At 39.8% G+C, this 13,417-nt stretch overlaps 1 protein-coding gene across 3 annotated transcripts in view; it reads right to left on the minus strand.

Moving 5' to 3' along the window:
* The window catches only part of CACUL1 (CDK2 associated cullin domain 1), a 55,071-nt gene that overhangs the window by 18,477 nt on the left and 23,177 nt on the right, over window positions 1–13,417 (minus strand). For 2 of the 3 annotated variants that reach the window (XM_072870507.1, XM_072870506.1), the window contains exon 5: window positions 7,861–7,963. In XM_072870507.1, the coding sequence (XP_072726608.1) occupies window positions 7,861–7,963 (103 nt within the window). Of the gene's footprint in view, window positions 1–2,038; window positions 2,202–7,860; window positions 7,964–13,417 lie in introns of all 3 variants that reach the window. The other variant, XR_012043828.1, reaches the window with a different exon arrangement.

The raw sequence follows: 13,417 nt of genomic DNA on the forward strand, positions 1-13,417 counted from the left end.
AAAAGACCTCTAAGTCTTTTCCAACCATCAACCCAACACTGCCATGCCTACTAAACCATGTCCCAAAGTGCCACATCTACACGTTTTTTGAACTCCTCCAGGGATAGGGACTCCAGCACCTCTCTGGGCAGCCTGTTCCAATGCTTGACCACCCTTTTGGTGAAGACATTTTTCCTAATATCCAATCTAAACCTCCCCTGGTGCAACTTGAGGCCATTTCCTCTTGTCCTATCACTTGTTACTTGGGAGAAGAGACCGACCCCCACCTCTCTACAACTTCCTTTCAGGTAGTTGTGGAGAGCGATGAGGTCTCCCCTCAGCCTCCTTTTCTCCAGGCTGAACAACCCCAGTTCCCTCAGCCGCTCCCCATCAGCCTTGTGCTCCAGACCCCTCACCAGCTTTGTTGCCTTCTCTGGACACGCTCCAGCCCCTCAATGTCTCTCTTGGAGTGAGGGGCCCAAAACTGAACACAGCATTCGACGTGCGGCCTCACCAGTGCCGAGGACAGGGGGACAATCACTTCCCTACTCCTGCTGGCCACACTATTTCTGATACAAGCCAGGATGCCATTGGCCTTCTTGGCCACCTGGGCACACTGCTGGCTCATATTCAGTCGGCTGTCGACCAACACCCCCAGGTCCTTTTCCACTGGGCAGCTTTCCAGCCACTCTTCCCCAAGCCTGTAGCATTGCAAGGGGTTGCTGTGACCCAAGTGCAGGACCCGGCACTTGGCCTTGTTTAACCTCATGCAATTGGCCTTGGCCCATTGATCCAACCTGTCCAGATCCCTCTGCAGAGCCTTCCTCTCCTCAAGCAGATCAACACTCCCACCAACTTGGTGTCATCTGCAAACTTACTGAGGGTGCACTCAATCCCCTCATCCAGATCCTTGATAAAGATATTAAACAGAACTGGCCCCAAAACTGAGCCTTGGGGAACACCGCTTGTGACCGGCTGCCAACTGGATTTAACTCCATTCACCACAACTCTCTGGGCTCCGCCGTCCAGCCAGTTTTTTTACCCAGCGAAGAGTATACTCGCCTAAGCCATGAGCTGTCAGTTTTTCTGGGAGAATGCTGTGGGGAATGGTGCCAAAGGTTTTACTAAAGTCCCAGTAGATAACATCTACAGCCTTTTGTACCTGCTGCAACCAAAAAGGACAGCTGCACAACTTCATAATCAGAAAGCTGTTAGCAACCTTCTCCAACTTTCAAGTTAACTTTTCTGGTACTTTTCAGAAAGCACCAATGCAGTGGAAATAGCTTTCCTGCTGCACCAAACGGCCCTTGAACTATAATATACCTCCAGGAAAAAAAAAAAATTAAGAACATGGAGCAGCAAGATCTCTTCACCTCAGCTGAATCCAAGTGACATAACTGGGAAGAAATGAAGCTGTCATATGCAAGAGTCTTCAGAGAAAAGTTTTTCCCAGTAACTAATTAGAAACTGCAAACATAATGAAATAGGCTGTGATTCCTCCCCCTCCTCTTACAAAGATTTTTTTTCTTGGAAAACCATGAGAAAAGTTGCTACTTTTGGTGAATACATGCGATACATTTTTACTCTGGGTCTTAGGTCTGAACTGGCACAAGCACTGACATGGAAAACTACATTCAACAATTGCCTACATGCTATTAGAATCTACATACAGATAACTGCTCTGTATCCTCAGGTTTCAGTAGCTAATTCTGTAATTATCTTGATATATACAATGAACAAAAAACTAGACAGCCAAAAGTTGAGATCTAATGCTTTAATCCTCAATAATAATTTTGCCTAAATTTCACATGTTTTCAAGCCCATGATCTAGTTCTAAATCAGTAAATTTCAGGGAATTGACTCATTCACAAGGTGTGTTATCACCTTGGATCCTGATAACAGTTTTAAGACCCATGAAGTCCTGGGCCCTATTTATCCCACAGCATTTTTGCCATGGTCCAAGAGATTTCCTTTCCTCTAGATAAAAAGGATCTGTTTCTATGATCTATTCCTGACAGAGTAGATCAAAGATGGGAACACGCAAACATCCATTGCTTACCCCAGTCAATAGGAACAAAATCAGAAGTGTTGAAGAAAGCAGTTTTCCCTCTGACAGAGGTCACTTGACTTCCAAGTTGAGTAACTTCTGTCCAGAAGTACAGGCAGATGCTTCTTTGGAAAGAACCAGCTTGTACAGAATGATACATACCAGTACATTGCTCCTGCAAGAGTATAAACCACTTCCTGAACTCAAAATACTAACATGGAAGGAAAGAAACAGCTCACACACACAGAGATAGAAATGGCGTAAGTACTACAGTGATATGCTAAGGCTACGACTTATTTGGAAGTGCCGTAACCAATCTGATACATCCTACTTCCACCACAAACACCATTGTAAGCAAAGAATAATAATTCTTTTCCTCAGACTGCCTTCTAAAACCACGTTCACCTTGTCCTGGTTTCAGCTGGGATAGGGTTAATTTTCTTCCTAGTAGCTGGTATAGAGCTGTGTTTTGGATTTGGGATAAGAATAATGTTGATAACACACTGATGTTTTAGTTGTTGCTAAGCAGTGCTTACACTAAGTCAAGGACGTTTCAGCTTCTCATACTGCCCTGCCGGAGAAGAGGCTGGAGGTGCCCAAGAAGCTGGGAGGGGACACAGCCAGGACAGCTGACCCAAAGTGGCCAAAGGGCTATTCCATACCATATGGCATCATGTTGAAGAAAAAACTGGGGGGAGTTGGCTGGGGCGGGGGGGGGGGGCATGGCCACTGCTCGGGAACTGGCTGGGCATCAGTCAGCAGGTAGTTAGCAACTGCATTGTGCATCACTTGTTTTGTATATTCTTTTATAATTGTTATTTCCCTTCGTTTTCTGTCCTATTAAATTGTCTTTATCTCAACCCACGAGTTTCACCTTTTTTCCAAGTCTCTCCCCCATCCCACTGCGGGGGGGGGGGGGGGGGGGGGCGCAAATGGCTGTGTGCTCCTTAGCTGCCTGCCAGGTTAAACCACAACAAACTTTATGATGAGTTTAAGTTATTGTTACTTTTCTTCTCAATATTGAGATGTTGAGAACCTCATCAACCCTCCCAGACCGGGACTCCAGCCTAGCGCTCACCTTCCTTTCTTTCGTTTCTGGAAAGAGAACAGGGTAATTGCAAACTCTTGTAATTGGAAACCAAGTGATCTATCCACTAACCAGAAACAACAGTAACCTGTTAATAGCTTTTTCTCTTTTGTTAGATTTAAAAGCAAGCTTGTTTTGCATTACTAAGCTGCCAATATAAAAAAAGTGAAGAATAGCAGTTACTTGCAAATAATCTCTGCCATTGAATTTTACCTACTGCAAGTACTAAAAGTAGAGAGTTTCAGGAGCTGTTACTCATTTTCACCACTGAAGACAGTGAAAGTTTGCAATAATTGCCATTCTTCTAAACACAAGAACAAACAGGCAGGATGTTTCCAGGGCACTGAGATTACAGTCCAGGAAACCCAGGTCTAACCTACCAGAAAAGACAGTGGCTGCATAAGGAGAAAACACTCATATTTCTGAATTTTACTGCTTACAAGTCATCTCATGCAGGACTCTAGCAGGAAAAAAGACAACATTCTCCTACAACCCCTTCCCTAGTGACACAGGGATATTATCTGCACTTCCCCCCTCCCCACTTCCAAAGCTTCTGGTAAATAAGATGCTATATCTTTGCTTGTTACATCCAGTTAAGTAGTTCTGCACATAGCAACTTCTCCCAAGCCATTTAATACAGCAGTCTTATCAGCAAGAGCCAGCTTTGGCTTTGTAAGGAAAATAATCAGATTATATTCACTTAGTTCAAATGTATCCACTTTAATTTGAAGAGCATTGACTTGATAAATATGTGTGAGTGTAAAAGTTTTTCACAAACACAACTGTGTTCATGGATCTGTGTATTATATAATTTTTATGTATTTAACTGCTCAGAAGTGCTCTAGATAGTAGAGTTTGGGTTTTTTTTAAAAATATTTCCTCTATCAAAAAAAAAGGAACTAAATCGGTGTTTATGCGGGCAAAATTTGTCCAAGTAAAGTTCACTTAGGCAATATTTCTTCTGTAAATAATGAATTCACACCTTAATCACTCCATTTTCTGCAACTAAGTGCTCAGATAAGTGCTCCCACCACAGAGACCACTGTACCAGGAGTTCATTTTGCATCTTCCTGCCTTCAACCACACAGCACAGGGACTAGGGCCAACTCAACCAGTGGGAGTTTGAGCAAGATCAAACACTAAGGAAGAGGCCTGTGCTGCACTGCTTTTCTGACATTTTTTTCTTCCCATCTTTTGAAGTGGAACGGGATCTTTTTCTTAAATGAAATGAACCTGAAATGTACTTACAGTCCTTCCTGAACACAACTTCAAATAGAAATCCCAGCTTCCAGGCTCCGATAGAATGACAAGATACTACAAACAAAAAACCCTTCGTACAAAAAAAACATAGCAACAAATTTCAAGAGCAAGAGCAGATGTTATTCTTGTCCTCTGAGTCTAGATCACAAACTGATTAAACCGATTTTGTTGGGGTTTTTTGGGTTTTGTTTTGTTTTGGGTTTTTTTGTTTGTTTGGTTGGTTTTTTTTAAATAGAGGGAAGGCATGCTTCTTCTCACAGAAGTGGCAGCTGCAGCATCTCTTTAAAAAACAGCCCCAGGATTCCATTTCTCTATATAGACCACAATTTCATTGGCTTTAATTTCCTATGCGTACCCATTCAAAATCTTTTTTTTCCCCCCCTCATAATACAAAAACACTTTTCTGTTGAACCAAATCTAGATCAAATATCAGGAGAGTACCACACACTGACAATCACATCAGGAAGTAAAGTAATTAACAAACACTGACTTATATCCTATTTTCATAGGGCCCTCACACTTCCAAAACTGAAGGTAATATTCTTAGCTATTATGGTCTGAATTTCAGCAAGCTAGAAAGAACAGCTCATTAACTCAATTTAAAGATCCTGTTATCCAAGATTTAACCAAGTCAGATCACAGTTAGGAGTTTATACATGTCTATATACATTATCTTACTTCTAAGAAAGATAAAAACTAAATAACATAGTTTTAATAAACTGATGGTAAGACTGAAATTAAATCCAAGGAAGTTACTCATTAAACAATAGACCCCATATACAGCAACACAGTCGGTGACAGCTTATTTTTCTTTTTCAATGTTTTCTTTTAATTTTACTTCTGCAAGTAACACAGAGCTGGGGAGAAGTATTTCAGATTTCACACACACAGCCATAGGTCTTCTCCTTTTAATAGTTCATCTGCAATTTCTATTTGATTCTCATATTATCATCCACAGAAAATGAATTACATAGCAACACACATCTTACATTACTTATGTTCTAAAGATTTGACTGGTGTTACCTTTGCTTTGTTATTGGGGAAAAAAAATAAATCACATTAATGTTTTCATTGCCTGAAAAAATGCATAGAATTAAAATTAAATGTATTTAATTTTAAGGCAGTATCAGCTGAATTTTCCGTGATCCTGTTGCAGCAATCATTTTACCAGGTTTCATGATACCGTTAAACCTCTTTGGCACAAAATAAAACATCAGGTCCATGGGTGGGCATTCCTCATTGTCCTATTTCCAAGATGATCTGATCTGCCACATGGCTAAAAGCTCTTCTTAGGGAGACTTTTCCAAACAGCAAGAACAAGATAGCATCAGAGCTGATGATCTCCCATCATTCTAGGGCACCAGGCTCCCTGACCTCAGGGTAGTCACCTTGTTCACCCACCATTCTCCCAGGACGCCAACTCACAGTGACCCTAAAAAACATAGTAAAGCTCCTTTCCCCCAGCCCTTCACTGGAGGGAGAAAGGCATTACAGAATCACAGAAGCATATCAGTTGGAAAAGACCTTTAAGATCATCGAGTCCAACTGTAAATCTAACGCTACCAAGACCACCACTATACCATGTCCCTAAGCACCTCATCCAAACGTCTTTTAAATACTTCCAGGGATGGCGACTCAACCACTTCCCTGGGCAGCCTCAGCGACCCTTTCAGTGAAGTAAAATTTCCTAATATCCAATCTAAACCTCCCCTGGCGCAACTTGAGGCCATTTCCTCTCCTCCTATCACTTGTTACTTGGGAGAAGAGACCGACCCCCACCTCTCTACAACCTCCTTTCAGGTAGTTGTAGAGAGCGATGAGGTCTCCCCTCAGCCTCCTTTTCTCCAGGCTAAACAACCCCAGGTCCCTCAGCCGCTCCCCATCAGACTTCTGCTCCAGACCCTTCACCAGCTTTGTTGCCTTCTCTGGACACGCTCCAGCCCCTCAATGTCTCTCTTGTAGTGAGGGGCCCAAAACTGAACACAGCATTCGAGGTGCGGCCTCACCTGTGCCGAGGACAGGGAGGTGATCACTTCCCTACTCCTGCTGGCCACGCTATTTTTGATACACACCAGGATGCCATTGGCCTTCTTGGCCACCTGGGCACACTGCTGGCTCATATTCAGGCGGCTGTCAACCAACACCCCCAGGTCTTTCTCTGCCAGGCAGCTTTCCAGCCACTCTTCCCCAAGCCTGTAGCGTTGCATGGGGTTGTTGTGACCCAAGTGCAGGACCTTGCACTTAGCCTTGTTGAACCCCATACAATTGACCTCGGCCCATCAATCCAGCCTGTCCAGGTCCCTCTGTAGAGCCTTCCAACCCTCAAGCAGATCAACACTCCCACACAACTTGGTGTCATCTGCAAACTTACTGAGGGTGCACTCGATCCCTTCGTCCAGATCCTTGATAAAGATATTAAACAGAACTGGCCTCAACGCAGAGCGCTGGGGAACACCGCTTGTGACCGGCTGCCAACTGGATTTAACTCCATTCACCACCACTCTTTGGGCCCGGCCATCCAGCCAGTTCTTCACCCAGAGAGTGCTTACCCATTACTACCCAAGTAAAGGGGAAAAAGAGAAATATACTCTAATCACCTATCATTTGGTCCCCATTTAGCACAGAGATAGCAATTTAGCTTCAGCTAAATGAAAACAGAGACACTGCAGTAGGGCTGGGTCACAGAAAGGCGTACACCAGGCTAGATACTGAACTCAACATGGGGCACCGGAACTATCCAGTTACACAAAGCACCTACAACTGTAATTCTCCGAGCACGCTGGTCAACTGCTCACTGCTATGCAAACTTTTCCAATTTGAATTCCAAGTCCGATTATCTCTGCCTTTGCTAATTGCCCTCTCAAGGAGCTAACGGGGCCAGCAGCAAGGTCGCTACGCTCATACAAACACACACTGATGGTGGCAGGCTGCAGGCAAACTCAGCAGTTCGCCACAGGAGTTACCCACAGGAGCACTTAACAGGAAGCATAGCACTTGAAGCATATTCTATTTGCATTAATCCATTATCTTAACAGAGAAACTGCTGTCAGCTTTATGCAGTTCACTAACTAGCAGGGAGTACTCAGTACATCATGACAATAACCCCAGCGGTATCACAATTCTTTTGACCACATCACATTCTTAATGATACCTGTCAATATTTGGTAATGAAATGAAAGAGTAACAGCATAAGCAACAGGACAATAAAACATTCACTACCTCGTAATCACAAGTCATAAGGGAAAATACATATTGGTTCCCCCAGATAGTCAAGAAAACCATAACTTCATACAAAGTCATATTTTTGAAAAAAAATCACTTGAAGTGTGACACATTTCTTCATGCAGATGCCTTAAAGAGGAAACTGTAATTAAGTTCACTAATCATTTGCCATTTTCTCCCTATTTGCTGTGGATTTCTGCAATATCTGAAAGCACTGTGGTTTTCCAGACTCCCATTATAAGAAAAATTCAATAGGTTTACTTACGCATTAGGTTGTAAATGTGCTTTTCTGCAACATGTTCCGTAAACAGCTTTATAAGGTCATCTTTTAAGTCTCTGTTAAGCTTGGTTTCTATGTAAAATTTATTCTGGAAGATAAGACAGAAGTTTTCAAGTTTGTTTTTCATAACAGCAAATAAAATAAACTTACTTTTTCCCTGAATAAAAATAGTTCAAAATTTTAAAGCTGTAGAATATTTGACCTGTAAAGTGCTTCCTTGGTGACTGCATTTATACCAAATAGAACATTCCTGTACAACAAAAAAATCATGTATTTAAAATTAAAAGTGCATGTGGTACTATTGGTAACAAACCTACTTACATACAGGCATGCATAGTTTAGGGGTTTTTTTCTGTATCTACAGATACATCTCCATATCGATCCAGACTGGGGAGTTTGTAGAAAAAACACTTCATTTTAGAACTTTATAAATGCTCTAACACCAAAATAGGGCTGGACATCATGTTTATAACAAAAGAAAACATTTCTACCAATGTCTAAACATGATTAAGCCATTAAAACAGGTATATTACAATAATAAATCATCGGTACAGCTATCCACTTCTGTGCTTCATTGATAATTTCAGAGGATAGCTACTCAGAATTAACCAACTGTGGAAATAAGTGATATATACAAATCTATACAAAAAACTGAACTACATTAAAATTTTTAGGATTCATTTACCTTGACCCACTCAGCATTAATAATAAATTTACCTCTTCAACCCTCAAAGGAAATTCTGTTCATGAGTTCCTTGAGGGCTTCTATACCTAATGTACTATTTGGTGTTTTTCCTCAGTTCACAGCCTGCAATTAATAGTAAGATTTCTTGTCTGTATTTTATTCATAAGTGGGTTTTAAATGCTGGAAAAAATAATTGTTTCAAGATAAAAGTCTTATCATTACAACACTAACACGGAAGTAGAACAACTTAATTCATCTGGACAACTTCTGTAAAAGAGTTAAACAGATACTGTAATAGAAAATCAACTTAATAAAAAATAATGTACTGGAACACTTATCTGAGAGATTTACTAGAGGAAGGGATATCTTAAGGGAGAAAGGTTTTTCCACACTTTAAATCAAGTTGTTCTCCTATTCACTAAAGCATTTAACATAATTGGAGCAAACCCTCAGACCACTACTAGAGCAATCTTTACATTTTTTTGTGAAACCCATTCTCTTGGCCATTACCAAAACTATACACATACCGTAATAAACTGTCCATGCAGAAACCACTTAAATTTTCAAGGCAAGCATTCAACAGCAGTCATTTACCTTTAAAAACTGAACCTGTTAGAACAAAGGCAATCTGAGGGCTGAATATATGCCCCTATTGAAGTTTAGGTTTGTTGCAGTGACAGACAACAATCTTAAGATTTTTTTTTTTTTAAATGTAGTAACTTCCTACTGCCAGTTCCCTCCCTGAAGCTATCTTACCTGTAGAGGTTTTATCAAGGGCTATTAGTCAGTTGTTTCCCCCTCACCTGGGCCTGTTCTTCAAACAGAGATTGAGAGAAAGGCTCTGCAGACAGAATAACCTGTCTTGTAAGAAAAAGACTAACTTCATTTGTAATATTTTTGGTCAATGGTGAATTGCCATTGCAACAGAAATTCACGGCAACTGAAGATCTACATCTTCTAGGAAGTGCTAAGCTACACACCATACTACAGTCTTTCACCAGGCCTAACTTCCTAAACCATTTCCACCTTGAGCTTCCTGACCACATACTACCATGTACCCACCGGTGCAGCACACAGGAGTGATCAGAGCATCTCAGCACAGGTCTACTGACCTGAATCAAACCTGACAAATCAAACTACTGATTCTTATGAGTTGACAGATGAGATGCACCCGCCTAAGGAAATAACTTACTCTGTTCCTTTCCCAGCCTCCAGACCTTCTTACATTAAAAGCAGCTGGCAATGACATGTGCAAACTGTGATGCTTTCTTTTGTTTAAGAGTTGGAAAGCCTATACCTTAAGCTTCATAACTAGAAAAGCAACAAAAAAACCCCAGTAGTTTCAAGAAGAAGAGTTACAATGCAGTACTTATACACAGAACAACTATAAAATACTCTTCACATTTGCTCACTTGGAAACACCTTTCCAAAAAGATGTTACACTTGCATGCATTTAAATAAACAATGAAAAATCCCCTACCATAAGTACTTCATTTCTAGTCCACAGTGCTGAAAGGAGATAGCAGAAGAGCTGTCACCTTCCCCATTCTTGTTAGTGGAAAAACAGGAAGGTTTTCTGTATAAGATACCACTACCTAGGCTGTACCAGTATTTCTTGAAAAGTGTGTCAAGTCACCTAAAGGTCTAACTGACAGGTAAAAGGTAAGCAGATATCAATAACTGAGAAACTCAGATATGATATAAGCATTTCTTTTACAAAACACCATATCATAAAGCAATCTGGCAAATGTTAAAAGACATAATTGTGTTAATATTATTAAGAGGAGATCAAGAAATACTTGAAAGAGAAAAAACAGTATATGAGTGCTTATCATCTCATCCACATATATATATACACACACTCACATATATCTGTATATACAGACATACACAAAATGCCCTCTAGCTGATAAGCAAGGAAATGCAATACCACCCAGTAAGAACAGTAATATTTTAGAGGCTATGAAAAAATTCCTAACTATCCTAAAACCACAGTGCTCACAAATGTTAGGCTCATTTCATGCCACAAGGTAACAGATTTTCAGCTACATCTCTAAGTATAATTAACAATTGAGAACCTATTATTAAAAAATACATCATCTAAAAGCTGATTTTAATTTTTCTTGAAGTGGGTATATGATTTTTATTCATACATGTGTGCAGCATACTATGATATGTACAATCTGTAAGCATACAGAATACATTTATATTTACAAAGCAAACAGTTATTCACTAGGAATTATTCTTAGGAATAAAGCACTGTGTGCTAAGCTGACTTCCAATTAAATTTATCTGCGGTTACATCCCAGAACTTTTGAAGGACCTTAAACCCACAGAATTTTGGAGGGACAAAAGTGCTTTGGGCCTCCATGCTTTCTTGAAAAGTCCACTGTAGCAGCGTAAGACTGAAAAAAATCCATCACCATGTGAAAAAGAAAACCACTAGTGCTCCGTGCAAAAGAAGGAAAAAGAAAAACTCCCTCAATTGCAAAGTCAGCCCTCTCGATCACCACTCAAGATGAGCTTTGAAACACACCTTGGTCACCATATACAAGCAGGTTAAGAAAACCCCTTTCCCGTATTCCCGCTATTCACACAAGAATATGGTTTGGCACATGGAGAAAGAAGAAAAGTGCTGCTGTTATCAAAACACACAGGACTAAGCCTAAGGCAAAATACTATGCCTTTTTTGGCCACCAAGGGACAAACACATGTTCCAGCTGTACAAAAAACCTTTAGATTTTCCTTGGCTTCATAGATTTTTTAAAAATATTTAAATGCATATTAGAAGTTTTCTTAAGCAGCAATATAATTATCCTTTCAGGACAAAGTTTATCAGTGCCACTCCAACAGCTTTGGAAACTCCTGATTAAAGCAGTCACATCACTACCAAACAAGGAAAGCCTTGCCATCTCTGATAAAAAGGCAGAGTTCAACAACTTAGTCCTCTTCACTTAAAAATGTATTTAAAAGTATCTATTAAGGTAACTGCAAAGCACTAATTTATACTGTAGAATAATTAGGCTTTCACCTCTTGCAATTGTTTTTTAATTGTATTTTCTTCTCTAAATAAAGGAAACTGCTGCTGCTGTATGAGAGAAAACTTGATTAGATGCTACAATGTAAAACTGCAGGAGTGGCTGCACATAAAAGTACTTCCAAAGGCATACAGAAAAAAATGAGAGGAAAACATTTTTCATCCTGACTTCTCTATTTTCCACATCAAGAACAACACTGATTAATAAATATTAATAAATATATTAAAAGTATGAGACAATTTGACATTAGCCTTCAAAACCAGCTATATAGCTGAGCCAAATCAGCATTACATTTGGCAGCAAAAAGAACCCACCTAAGCCACTAACTCAGGCCTAACTTGAATTAAGTCACTTAAATGAGAAAGCGTTTGCAGGAACAGAGTTTTACTGCCTGAACAAATCACTAGCCACGCTTTAAAGAAGCTTCTTCTTTAAAATGATAGAGTACTTTCACTTTTCTTTGTTCTCAAATTAAAAAAAAAAATTACCATCTGTCTATTCATTTTACAGGCCTGTTTATTACTCACTAACCATTTTTACTATGGTAAAATGTGGTTCAGATATCAGTTAGACTAAAACTCTAAAAAAAGAAACAGTGGGATACAGAGCACTCCTCATTTGAAGATACAAACACCACATCACAACTGTGTACAAAGATATGGAAATCTGTTCAGCAATTATACCTTGTCTGGTCATACAGACAAAGCTTATAATGATAATAGCTGTCTGTTTATATGCCTATCATGAACATGTTTTAGATGTTAGTTACTGCAGTCTTAATCGTTAAGGATACATTTTGACCTCTGTGATGGAAGAACCTCAGTGACTGAGCACTCAATTAAAGTAAACCTGAACAGCTTATCTCCATTTGTAAATGGATATTAAATTATGAGATTGCTTAATCACTTGCCTGCAATAAACAAGTCAAGCACACACAGGTGAAAAAATGGCTAGCATCTAAAAATATCTGAATGCAATAGGGAGGAAAAGTCTCTTCGTAGTTTCTCCCCAGCATTTCATGACAGGAACCAAGAGAAAAATAAAAATCATGACCAGGAACACATCCCTTAGTTTACAGGTGAAGCTGTAGCAACAGACTTCATTCTGTATTAACTAGACAAAGAGTACATTAGAAGACACCCAGTTCAAGAAAGGCAAATCCCTCTTTTAATGCAGCAAATCTATATGATGACACTATGCTGAAAGACTATAGCAAATTACCTGGTTTCAGGTGCATTCACTGAAACATAGGAGATCCTTCTAAAAGATACTGCTTCCCAAACTCTGGGAAGCTACCAATGAGGAAAATTTTAAAGAGCTTGAGCTTTAGTTATTTTAAATCAGTTTAAATCTTTTTTTCTTAAAAAAAAAGTTTCTTTCCCAACAAATACTTCCTTTTGTTTTTATTTCAAAGTTATGCCAGTGCAAGGACGGTTTCTGGGAGAAGGGCAAATTTCAAGCTTAAGTTACTCATTACCATAAAAAAAAAAACAACAAACAATAAAAAGTCTTGGCACTTTGACAAAAGCAATGCAAATTATAAACTTCTTCAGAGGTATAGAAGACTTCATAAATTACAAAATCAGCATGACAAAAAACACTTATAGCCAATGGTTTCTGAACGTCTGCAAGCATGCCTGACATGCGTCCTGCTATGGACGTAAGTTTGTCTGCATCCAGTCAATGCTCTAAATTGCTTTAGCAAGTGACAGACATTTCCAAGAGACATTTCTTTCTGTCTTGTCCGAGTCTGTGCAATTTAAAAGCAAGAAACAATCATCTTTGTAGCCTGCTCAAACTACCAAGCCAACATATATCA

The sequence above is a fragment of the Ciconia boyciana genome, chromosome 8 (assembly GCF_034638445.1).
Source record: "Ciconia boyciana chromosome 8, ASM3463844v1, whole genome shotgun sequence".
In the NCBI taxonomy this organism is placed as follows: domain Eukaryota; kingdom Metazoa; phylum Chordata; class Aves; order Ciconiiformes; family Ciconiidae; genus Ciconia; species Ciconia boyciana.